Source organism: Acomys minous, assembly GCF_964271855.1.
Source record: "Acomys minous genome assembly, chromosome: 20".
NCBI lineage: Eukaryota > Metazoa > Chordata > Mammalia > Rodentia > Muridae > Acomys > Acomys minous.
Genome location: NC_140502.1, coordinates 5,965,155 through 5,977,725, shown reverse-complemented (window position 1 = coordinate 5,977,725; position 12,571 = coordinate 5,965,155). Strand labels below are relative to the sequence as shown.

Sequence of the window (12,571 nt, the reverse complement as noted above, 5' to 3'; positions counted from 1 at the left end):
GCCCTGCCTGTCCGGGAAGTCACTAGTAGACCAGGCTGGCCTCGAATTCTGGTCAATCTGCCTGCATCTGCATCCCAAGTGCTGGGATAAAACGCATGCACCACCACACCCAGTACCAACCAAACATTCTCAAGAAAGCGAATATCAAAACTCATGAAACTTAACACCACAAAACCACATAATCCCATTAAAATGGGGTACAGAGCTAAAAAGGCAATCCTCAACAACAGGAATATCAAATAGTGGAGAAATACTGAAGGAAATGATCAATGTCCTTAGTCGTCAAGGAATTGCAATTCCAAACAACTCTGAGAGTCTATCTTACTCCTGTCAGAATGGCTAAGATTAAGACTCAAGTGACAGCATATGCTGGTGAGGATGTGGAGAAAGGGAAACACTTCTCCGCTTCAGCAGGGAATGTAACCTGGAAATCAATCTGGCACCTTCTCAGAACACTGGGAATAGATCTGCCTCAATACCTAGCTGTACCACTCATTGGTATGTATGAAGAAGACACTCTACCATACAAAAAGGACATTGGCTGAACTATGTTCATACCTATTTTATCCATAATAGCCAGCATTTAGAAACAACCAAGATGTCCCTCAACCAAAGGATGATGAAGAAATTATGGTAAACTTATACATAACTCTTCCATGATAAAGACGGAATCTTGAAATTTGCAGGCGAATGCATAGAACTAGAAAAGATCATCCTGAGTGTTGTAACCCCTGAACCAGTAAGACAAATATTTTACATACTTACATATGGACAGAATATATATATATCTGTGATACAATCCAAAGATCTAAATAAACTAACGAACAAGAATTCCTCCTAGGGAAGCTACTTGATTCACATTTATAAGGGCAAATAGAGTAGAGACAGTAAGAGGTTGAAGAGAGTGAATAAGATGGGACTCTAACATAGATGTCTTCTGCAAGATTCCACCCAGCAGTGCATCAATGAAGATGCTGACTCACAGCAGAGCAATGGGCATTATATGAAAGAGTGGAAGGAACCAAAAAGGAATGGAAGCTTCTTAAGGAGACCAACAAAGACAAAAATTCTGCATTCAAGGTGCCTTCAGAGACTGATGCACCAACCAAAAGGAATGCATGGTGAGAAATTTGAACCCTGTTCAGATGTAGCCAATGGGCAGCTCTGTCTCTATGAGGCTTCCCTAGTAAGAGGTACAGAGTCTATTTCTGAGATGGACCCTGGTGCCCAATGTTTGATCACTTCCTCTGGTACAGCAGCCTTGCAAGGCCATAAAGAAAGAGGATAAAGGTTGTACTAAGGAGACTTGATAGGCTGCAATCAGATGGTAGGGGAACAAAGACTTTGAAGAGCCTCCACCTGCTTGATGACCCACAAGATCCAGTACCCACAGGACTAGGAGGCCATCCATGCCTTGATGACCATCAAAACTCTGTCAAATTGAATGTGAGCATGAGAGTTGGGCCTGTTCTAATGATACTGGAGCAGGGAAGGCAGTCCTGCTCTCAGAACATGGGAGTTGCAGAGCAAACCCTGCCATGATGACACCAGATTGGGAGAGTGGGCCCTGCCCTGAAGAGTCTGGAGCAGGAGAGCCATCCATCCTTGCCCTGGGAAAACCAAATCCTGCCCTGAAGACATGGGGGCCGGTCAGCTGGCCCGGCACGGAGGACACAGGAACAGGAGAGCAGGATAGGCCCTGAGGACAAGGGATCAGACCCTGCTCCAGACTTCTAAGTCATCCTCACAAGAACATCTACCTCATGGATGACCTGCTGGAATACATTAAGGGGCCAGATCTGTAGATTCAAAGATTAAGAATCTCTTTGACAAGACAACAACAGGATATCCTAGAGAGTCTCAGTGAGGATCTGGTAATGATAGTGTAGGACTCAAATCAGACCCATGATTCATAGGAATGTACACTTGAAAGTAAACATATGTGAACAAAAGGCTATGTTGCATGATGTTCTATAGCTTCTGTGATACGATGTTTGTTTGTTTCTTTGTTTTATTTTACTGGAGAGAGGTTGCCCTAGCAGAGGGTGGATATGAGGGGATGGGCAGAGGAGAGGGATTTTGGTGCATGACATATAAATCATAGACATTCAATAAAAGTATAGAAAATAAAAATAAATAATTTTAGTTAATTACAATGATGAACAAAACCTCAATATAATTCTTATGTTGCATTTTAATAACTCCATCTTCCATAATATCTTTGTTCACACTGTGTGCTTCTGCTTCAATGCATTGTGCTCATAACAAGTCATGAACTACCTGAATAATCACATCCCACTTCTGAGTTCAGTATATCTAAAAGCTACTAGTTACAAATCAGGCATCCAATGTAAAACAACAAAATAAGAGACTTCATTGTTTTTGGCATGTAATAAATAATGAAATTTGAAAACAAGAGATTCTACATTCTTTCAGAATCATGAATTTTCTTCTCAAAATCATTGAAAACCAAGAGCATTAAAACTGATGCGTGAGAAACAATCTGCTGCCGTAAATTTCAATTTACATGGTAGAACATAACAGAATCTTCTGGTGTTCAAAAATAAAAAAGTAACTTACATGAAATTTAATGGGTTTTAATCAATGAAGGATCACATGAATACAACATGTCTAAACATGATGGTACATTTTAAGTACAGCACTCTGTGGGCAGGGAAAGGCAGATATCAATGAGTTTATTCTACAGTGTTATAATAAAGATGCTGAAGGCTAACAAACTATACATAGTGAAATTCTACTACTGAGGAAAGGATAACCTGGATATTATATATGAAAATAATAATGGTCCCAGTGCAAAGGGACTTTAGTACGATTGAATGAGGACTTATGAAACCTCATACTCTTATCCAAATACACCTAAATAACAGAAATATAATGGTGTGGCACTGGTTTCAACCATTGTCTTTAAATTATCAACATAAATTAATATTAATTTTAACTAAAGTTTAAATGGCTATTATTTCTTGAATGGATTTTATGCCTGATGTCAACACAGGAGTTCTTATCTGGCCTTAACAAAATGATGTAGCACTTGGGGACAAAAATCAATCCAAGGAGTGCTGAACTGGAAGCCAAGATAGAGAAAACCTCCATAGCCACCATGACCTTCCCCTTCGTGCTGTGGTAGACAGGGAGGAAGGTGATCCAGACACAAAAGAACACCTGCATACTGAATGACAGAAACTTGGCTTCATTGAATGTATCAGGCAGATTCCTGAACAAGAAGGCCATGGTGTAGCTCCCAAGTGCCAAGAAGCACAGATACCCCAGGACAGAGTGGAAGGCGACTGCTGAACCCTTGTTGCACAGAAGAATGATGTGGCCACGTTCCGCATGAGCATCTTGATCAATGAAGGGTGGAGAGGTAAGCAGCCAGATCCCACAGAGAACAAGTTCAATCAGAGTGCATACGGGAATAATAAAATTAGGGGCCCTTGATACCATTAGCCACCTCACCATTCTAGCTGGAACAGTGACCCTGAATGCAATAACCACTGTAATAGCTTTGGCCAACACTGTGGAGAGAGCCACAGTGAACAAAATTCCAAATGTTGTCTCCTGCAGGATGCACGAAACTGTGTTGGGCTTTCCAATGAAGAGCAAGGAACTGAGAAAACAGATGATGAGTGTCAATAACAGGGTGTAGCTGAGGGTCCTATTATTGGCCTTGACAATGGGTGTGTCTCTGTGCTTTACAAAGACTGCAAGAACCACAGCTGTGAGAACAGAGAAACACAGCGCTGTGATGGTGAGAGCCATACCTAAGGGGTCATCAAAGGCCAAAAAGCTCACAGATTTCTGGAGGCAATGGTTCTTCTTCAAGTTTGCATAGTGACTTTCTGGACACTTCACACACTGATCCATATCTGTTCAGAAATGAAGGTGACTGTGAATCAATCCTCAGGATTTGTCCTTCACTATAAGTTGTTACACAGCCCTAGCTTGTTGAAATACTTTTTCACTCGCCTTTTTTTATTGTTTCAGAAATTTTTAAATAGTCTGTGAATAATTTCAAATCTATGCAGCCATCATTGTCTATGTTAACAAATATGGAAGCAACCCAATGTTTTTTTTCCTTATCTTTGGATCCCTTCCCTGAATTTGCATCTATTTTATAAATCATAAGGTCAGAGAATAATATGGTATAAACATGATTTCACTCAAACATTACCTTATTAAAATCATGAATTTTTGTACATATATAGTTATTTGTGTATGTATTACAATATAGACAATAATATTTGAAATTCATTTCTTATATGGTGTTCTATGCCTAGGGTCACATATTTACTTCTTTACATATAATTCTTTGTGTACACTAGTTTGCTTCATACTATGAATGATTTTGAAATAAATGCCATTACATCCTTGAATCTAAGTCATTCACTAGTAGTTTGTTGATATATATATTATGTTTTAACAGATAGGGAGAGAATTCTTGAAATATTTTTAGGTATTAAAAAGAATACCCAAATATTCTACTCTTAACATTTGCGTCTTGGCCCTGTTTTCCTGTTATTTTCTAATGAGAGATAGAGAAGGAGTTGATATGGGTCAGAGAGGATGTGGGGAGGACTAGGGAGACAGAGGGAGGGGAAAATTGATTCAGATTATATAGTGTGATAAAAGTCTGTGTTCAAAAAAAAAAGGAGAGACAACATCTTTAGTGATCAGAAAAATGCAAATAAAAATGACTCTGAGATTCCATCTTACACACATCAGAAGGGCTAAGATCACAAATTCAAGTGACACCACATGCTGGTGAGGATGGAGAGAAAGAGGAACACTCCTTCATGGCTGGTGGGAATGCAAACTAGTACAACCACTTTGGAAACCTATCCGATGATATCTCAGAAAACACGAAATGGGGTATCCTCAAGACCCAGCTATTCCACTCCTCAGATATACCCAGAAGATGCTCCAGCACACAACAAGGACATATGTCCATAGTGGCCTTATTCATAATAGCAAGAACATAGAAACACCCTATGTGTCCCTCAGTAGAAGAATGGATAAAGAAACTGTGGTACATTTACAGTATGGAATATTACTCAGTTATTAAAAACACAGCATCCCCAAAATTTGTGGACAAATAGATTGAACTAGGGATGATCATAGTGAGTGAGTCGACCCAGAAGCAGAAAGAGTCAAATGGTATATACTCACTTTTAACTGGACATTATCCCAAGGGGAATGTCTCATTAAAGTCTTCAATTAGAAGGAAAATTGGATAGAGGTGAAGACATCCTTTTGAGACTCTAAGGGAGAGAAATAGAGGTGATAGGGAAATAGATGGAACCTGAGGATCCTAGAAACCTACAAGAAGAACACTATGATGGGTGGATCTGGGCCCAGGGGTTCTGCTCAATCTATGGCACCAACCAAGGGCAATACGTGCAGTCATCATCAAACCTCTACCATGATCTAACCAATGGACAGGACATTCTCCACAGTTAAGTAGAGACTGGGGACTGTCTTTCACATGATCTCAGGTGCCCCATAATTGTCCATGTCCCCTTGATGGGGAGGCATGATGGCACTCAGGAGAAGGATAGCTGACTACCAAGAAGAGACTTGCTACCCTAGCATCATATTCAGGGGGATGAGGTCCCCCTCAGTCCCAGTCATAAGGAAGGGGAATGGGGTGAAAGAGAGAGGGAGAGAGGAATATGAGGATGCATGGAATGGGATAGCAAATGAGATGCAACATGAATGATTTTATTTTTCAATAAAGAATAAAAAATTAATAAAAAACAAGGAATTCACAAAAATTGTGGAAAAATGGATTGAACTAGAAATGATCATAATGAGTGATTTAACCAACAAACTGAAAGACTCAAATGATATATACTCACTTATAACTAGACACTAGCCCCAGGGACATGTCCCATGAAAGTCTGAACCTACCAGGAAACTGGGATAGATGTGAGGACATACTTTGGGGACTCTAGGTGAGGGAAGTATGGGAGAATGGGGAAATAGAAGGACCAGGGGGTCTTAGAAACCTACAGGTATAACATTATGATGGACAGATCTGAACCCAGGCATTCAGCACAGACTATGTCACCAATCAAAGACAATACATGCAGTAAACATTGAACCTCTAGCCAAATCTAGCCAAAGGACAGGTCATTCTCTAAGATGAGTGAAGAGTTGGGACTGACTTTCACACGAACTCTTGTGCCCAATATTTGACCAGGTCCCCTTGATGGGGAAGACCGATGGCACTCAGGAGAAGGATAGCAGGCTACCAAGAAAAGACTTTATACCCTCTGAGCATATACAGAGGGAGAAGGTCCCCCTCAGTCAGAGTCAGAGGGGAGGGGAATAGGGTGAAAGCAGGAGAGAGGGAGGAATGAGAGGATAGAAAAGAAGGGATAACAATTGAGATCTAATATGAATGAATTAATAAATAAGTAACTTTTAGAATAACAAAAACAAAAAAGGGAGAGAAAGATGATTAATTATATTAATTAATATATTTTCTGTTAAACAAAAGAAACTTAATCAGTAAAGATATAATATACATGTACTGAAGATATCAAACAAACTCTCCAGTCAAATGCTGTATTAAACAAAGAAAGAAAGAAAAAAAGAAAATCTTTTATCAGGAGTAATCATGAAAAAGATGTGAGAATTCCAAACTTTAAGTGAATCCTACATTTGACTGAGCATGCCTTGAAAATACAAAAAAAAAGGTGCTCAACATACTGCGCTTATGGTGAAATGAAACAGTCTGTCCATTCATGGACAAGGTGGATCTCTTGAGGGATCAATGCCTGCATTGCAACAACACTGTAAATCCTACTTCTCTCAAGTCTCATTCCATTTTCTTAGGTATCGCTGACTCCTGCAGATGGGTTAGAAAGTTGTCAGTACTCCTGTAATTACCTGTCTCATTGGATATCTCGTTTTCTGCACAAGGAATGCAATCAAAGCAGCAGGCAGCCTTGCCTTCCTGGGCAGCTTTCCGGAATCCAAGTCTACAGCTCTCACTGCACACCGACTGAGGAATCTAAGAGACATGAAAGCTGTTAGAAAATGTATGAACTATTGTGAAAAATCTGAGTAAATGGAGTATTTCTGAGTATAATTGAATGTTGGTTTGGATATGCTTACACTTTCAATTAATATAATATGTTTTGGTATTGCTAATTTTGGCAGCTTTGGGGCTTACATTACACACATGTTTAACTACTAGTCCAATACATGAAGCCACTGTTAAGAATAGGTGGTTAAAGTAGTGTTCTAGAAGGCCATGGTATGACTTCAGATTCAATCTACCTCTATACTTACTGGCTACTAGGCAGAGCTTTTATATTAATGAACTTGAGAATGTTGATTGATAACTTTACAGGTCTTGGATTCATTATGGAAACAAATCTCTGGGCATTTCTATACAGAATTTTATATTAACATTTATAAGAAGATGGGAAACCTCATCCAATGGAGTCAGTATTTCATTGTTTATTGTCACAGAAATCATGGAAAGTAGATAGAAGGTAAACAAACACACTGTTTGATTCTGTTTCTGGTCTGGGAACATGATGTCATCACTTCTTTAGGCTCCTGAAACATTTTTTCAACCATGATATACAGTATGGTCACAGTATTACTCAAAGAAGAAAAGCAAGTATACACACACACACACACACACACACATGCACACACACACACACACACACACACACACACACACACACACACACCTGTCATGCTATTCTACCTTTTCAGAGGCTGACAAAATAGGAAATCTCACCTTACGTTTCTCTGACTTTCTTAGGATCGGTAAAAAAAAAAAAAATAAACATATCATTGTTTTGCATCAGTGAGAAAAACCTAACAGACACTCGATGCATAAGAAATATATGTTCAAGGTAATTCCTAGCCCACCTAAGAAAGACAGTCCATGACACTATTGATGATGTTCTCCTATGATTGCCTACAAAAACCTACCATGACTGTTTCTGAGAAGATCTGACTAACAATAGATTGAAACACAAACTAAGAGTCACAAGGAAACATTGTACAGAGCTAAGGGAGCCTTGTCAAAGAGTGAGGTGAGATAAAACAGATAGGAGGGGAAAAGAACTCTACAAGAAGACCAACAGCCCCAAATAATCTGGGCCCAGAAAGGCTACAAGAGACTGATGCACCAACAAAGGACCAGGAATGGATGAGACCTAAACTTTCTATACTTATATAAGGAATAGGAACCTCAGACTCCATGTGGGTCCCCCACAAATGGGATGGGGGCTGTCTCTGATATGGTCCCAGTTGGATACCTTTCAGTCCCTTCACTGTGATATGGCTTTCTTGATAGGACACTGTTTAAGAGGATCTACACAGTTCTGCTGAGACTTAAAAACGTTGTACCAGATCTGTAGGGTGAGGTTTTCCCTTTTCAGAGGGGGAGGGGGAAGGGGGAACAGGGAGATGATGGAAGGACAAGAGGAGGGACTTAAAGGAGAGAGACGAGCGGCTACAACTGAGATGTAAAGTGAATAACTAAATAAAATTTAAAGACAAAACAAAAGAAATGTATGAGCACCAATAAAATGTGAAAATAAGCTTTTCCATTGATCAATCAGAGAATAAGAAAATAGTCTGTGTTGGCTGATTTTATGTGAAGATCCCTATCAGTAGCTGAATATTGGCTGGTACAGAGTGAGTGTCCAAGGATCATTACATCTTGAAAATTGTCTTTGTTTTTATGAAGTGTCAAAGTATAGAGATAAGTCTCTACTCACCTCTGTAAACCTTGTAGGCCATTGAATCATCTGCTCAGATAAAGAGAGCTGTTGTCCAAAGGGATCAGATGGAGAAAAGGTTCCTACTTTCACATTTAATCCAAGACCCTTTGGGAAATTCCAAAAGTTGAAAATGTCATACTGTGAATCTAAGTTTTTTCTCCCATCCATAGCTATGTGACCTCTAACATGAGTGTTCAGTAGGGTGTCCTTGAGGAAAGGAAGGAACTGAAAGAGATGTAGGAACAGAGTACAACTAGAATAAGAAAAAGAAACGGTTTTTAGTAATAAAAAAGACTCAGTGTTTTTAGCCTAACATAATGAATACCCTCTCTAAAAGAGGCATCAATGTGGCTGGGTAAATAAAGACTCTTAGATTAAAATGAACTAAAATTTCAAAATCTCATTCTATTCAAGAGAAATCATTGACCTAAACACAGCTAAGTCAGCAAGACAAGTTATGGTGATTCCGCTGACTCAAATTTCTTTGAAAATCTAGCCAGTCCTAGAACATTTGGATTATATATGAGACTTCCATTCTTAATATGAGAGCCCTGAAGTCTCATGTAAACTTTAAAGTGATCCCTCGTAACCCTGCAGTATGGCTTAGAAACATTCTAACCCTTAAGTATCTACTGTTCCTTCCTCTGCTTTGAAAAGTGTATCTTTGCTTATTGGTAAGAGATTTTTAGACCTATGATGTTCAATTTGAATATCTTGGAAAAATAAGATATAAAATGATATATCACATTGCTGAAATTAAAACACATAAGAAAGGCTATTACCTGCCAGGGATGAAATTCCACTCCTCCTTGACCATTTGGCTGTATCTCTACCTGTTGAAGATTCATCTTGTGGAGACTGTAGGCCACAGCATAAACAGCATTATATATACTGTAACCTTCTTCACTCATAGATGGGTCAAAAAGGTGTCTGGGCAGTAACTCCAAAGAAGCATTGGGTTGGCAGTTCTCCAAAAGTTGACAATCAACCTCAGAAAATGAGCACTTGAAAAACAAATACCAAAACTTGGGAAGATAAGTGTCTGCCGGGTACTTGTAGGGATTAACTGTTTGGATAAAATTTGTAAAGTCAACCATCTCTTTATGGTGCTGTGAAAACATGAGACTCCCATGAAACGACTCTACCATGAAAGAATCAGAATTGTTATCAACATCCCACCGAGAGTTCAAGATCCACACTTTCCATGTCACTAATAGTTGCAGAATGTGTCGCATTAAACCTTGTAAAGAAGCAACGTCCCCATAAATAACTATTACATTTGCTGATGATTCCTGAATATTCACCAGATTTTTCCATACTGCACTAGAAAATGAATTCCAGGTGCCAGGGATCATTTTCAAAAAGGCTATGCAGATGTTCTTACTCTCTATAGCTTCTCTCATCTTTGAGAGAAACTGAATCCCTCTGTGGTCATCTGGGAGGATCACACCAACCCAGGACCAGTTAAAATGAAACATCAAAGAAACTATGGCAAGTGACAGAGATGTGTCTTTGTGGGACATCTGGTAGAGGAATTTAAACTGATCTAGGGTGTTTAAGGCAGGATCAAATGGCCCAAAAGTGAGCTGTAGGGGGGGAAAATGGAAACAAGAGGAAGAGCATTGGCAGCACTTGCATGAAACACAATATCACTCCTGAATAAACAAATATCAACAGTCAGGATGAAGATAGTTTTGTCATATTTAAAAAATCAAACACAATATAGAATTTTCCAAAATAAAATTACTGACATGCATCCAGTTTCAGTGACCTAGCTGGCCTCATCTACCTCTCCTTCCTTTCTATTTCAAATATTTTAAATATGGATCTATCAAGTACTGTCATGCTTTCCGTTGGTAGATGATTTCTCCAGTTGTCCCTATTTAACATTTTATGACATCCAATAATGTCAAAAAAGGATAATTGACTCCTATTTTCCAAACCTGAGTCCTCACCTGAGGTACTTTGTAAAGTTGTAACAGATTCCCTATTTGGGCAGATACTGTCATTGATGTTCCTGTGAGTGCAGCAGGTGACATTCTCTTCCTTACACAGTTGTAATTAAGTAAGGCTTGCCTCATCCTTGTAAGCCAAAAAATGGGAGGAATAAGGATCGTCAATTCAGAAGATGCAACGTTATAGAGATCAAAGCCCAGAGTTGTGTTGGGTAGAAGATGAAGGTTTCTGTTGACCTCCTCAATGGCAAATACCAAGGCCAGAACAAACTGGTAGTTCTTAAACTTATACCTGCACAGATTTCATAGGTTATACAGGAAGGAAGACAAAGACCATAAACCATCACATTTGGTGAAATAGCTATTATAATTCAAATGCCAATGTTCCTATGAAATAATTATTTCATCATCTTCTCATGAATGACTTGAATTAGCATGGGTATTTTAACTAGATAGGATTACAATATCTACAGTATTAATACTAATTAGTTATGGTGTCAGTAATTTAATTTGCTATCATATTACTTTATTTATATTTTATACGTGGAAAAATAAACTGTCCAAAAATAAGGAATTATACTCTGACAAAACATCGGAAAAATTGGTGTCTGTATCTTGGCCCTTCAACCTGCACAGTTTTGAAACATCATTATATCTTGATCCAATCAACCAGTTTTTTGTGATAATATCCTGTGTTAAAAACAGCACAAAGTTAATTCAAATCACTTATTGCCACAACTGTAATTTCTATTATATTTTTAGTAAGGTGGCTTCAAAGACACTTTGGAGACCAGGCTTTCCTTCAATTCATCAGGATATTTTTTACTCTCCCTGTCAGTTGCTGAGATTGATTTATATGACTCCATATCCATTTTGTAACATTCTGTGTATTGATGAGCTGTGTACATCATGTATATGGGAATGAGTCTCAGTGCAGGGTTAGGTACATGGATGTCAAAAGCTTGAGTGCAAGACAGTGAAGGATATCTAGGGTCAGTCCAAGATGTACACATTATTTCACACAGTGTCTCCTAATCTTTTGTTTAGTTACTTCTCAATTTTAGTCATGTTCTTTTTATTTTGTTCTTCATTACTTGTTTGCATCTCTGATTCTTTGTGCTTTCCTACACCTTTTTGAAAACTTTTTCCCATTGAGTAAATGGTGGTGTGACATAACTGACATGCATGCTGGCTGAAACAACATTAAAATGTTTCCTTCCGTCCTCTGTACCCCTTTTCCTGGAAGCTACATAGGTTTTAAATTTGCATGCTCTGAGGTTGTGCCTCTTTTAAACTTAATGGATTTGTCTAGAAACCTATGTGAAATAAAACAAAACAAAAGATACTGCATATGACATAATTTAAAGCTAAAAAATAAGGATGCACTTGTACTGGCCAAAGTGAAATCATGAAAACCACAATATTTAGCAACAGTGTGACAGGCTACAAAGACTAAAGTAGGAATGCAGAGACTAGCAATACAAATATTTTAGGTAAAAAAAATCTTTTATACAGAATTCTCATATCAAAAACACCAGGATCCAAAATTAACCAGACCACAAGCCTGTACATCTTTGTGAACTTGTATCCAATAAGAATAACCATCAGACTCACATATCATATATATCTTTCCTATTCCGTCTCTAGAATATATATCAGGAAGGGACAAGATTGGAACCTGCAGAACTTGGTGGTAAAACTGCATTACTCCAGATTCTAGAAATTTGAATTATTAAACTCGGAGAAATCAAGCCATCACACATCTGGAAGCCTGATATTTCCTGTCTACATTTCATAGTTCTGAAAGGAGGTGCTTGGCATAGTGAGGAAACTTGGGAAGAA

At 38.5% G+C, this 12,571-nt stretch overlaps 1 protein-coding gene across 1 annotated transcript in view; it reads right to left on the bottom strand.

Annotated features, from left to right (window-relative positions):
- Positions 1 to 2,955: 2,955 nt before the first annotated feature.
- The window catches only part of LOC311590834 (vomeronasal type-2 receptor 116-like), a gene marked incomplete at both ends in the record, with an annotated part of 32,653 nt that continues 23,037 nt past the window's right edge, over positions 2,956 to 12,571 (bottom strand). The window contains 5 exons of the mRNA XM_084770095.1: positions 2,956 to 3,887; positions 6,913 to 7,036; positions 8,772 to 8,999; positions 9,557 to 10,360; positions 10,730 to 11,021. Of these exons, the coding sequence (XP_084626221.1) occupies positions 2,956 to 3,887; positions 6,913 to 7,036; positions 8,772 to 8,999; positions 9,557 to 10,360; positions 10,730 to 11,021 (2,380 nt within the window). The remainder of the gene's footprint in view (positions 3,888 to 6,912; positions 7,037 to 8,771; positions 9,000 to 9,556; positions 10,361 to 10,729; positions 11,022 to 12,571) is intronic.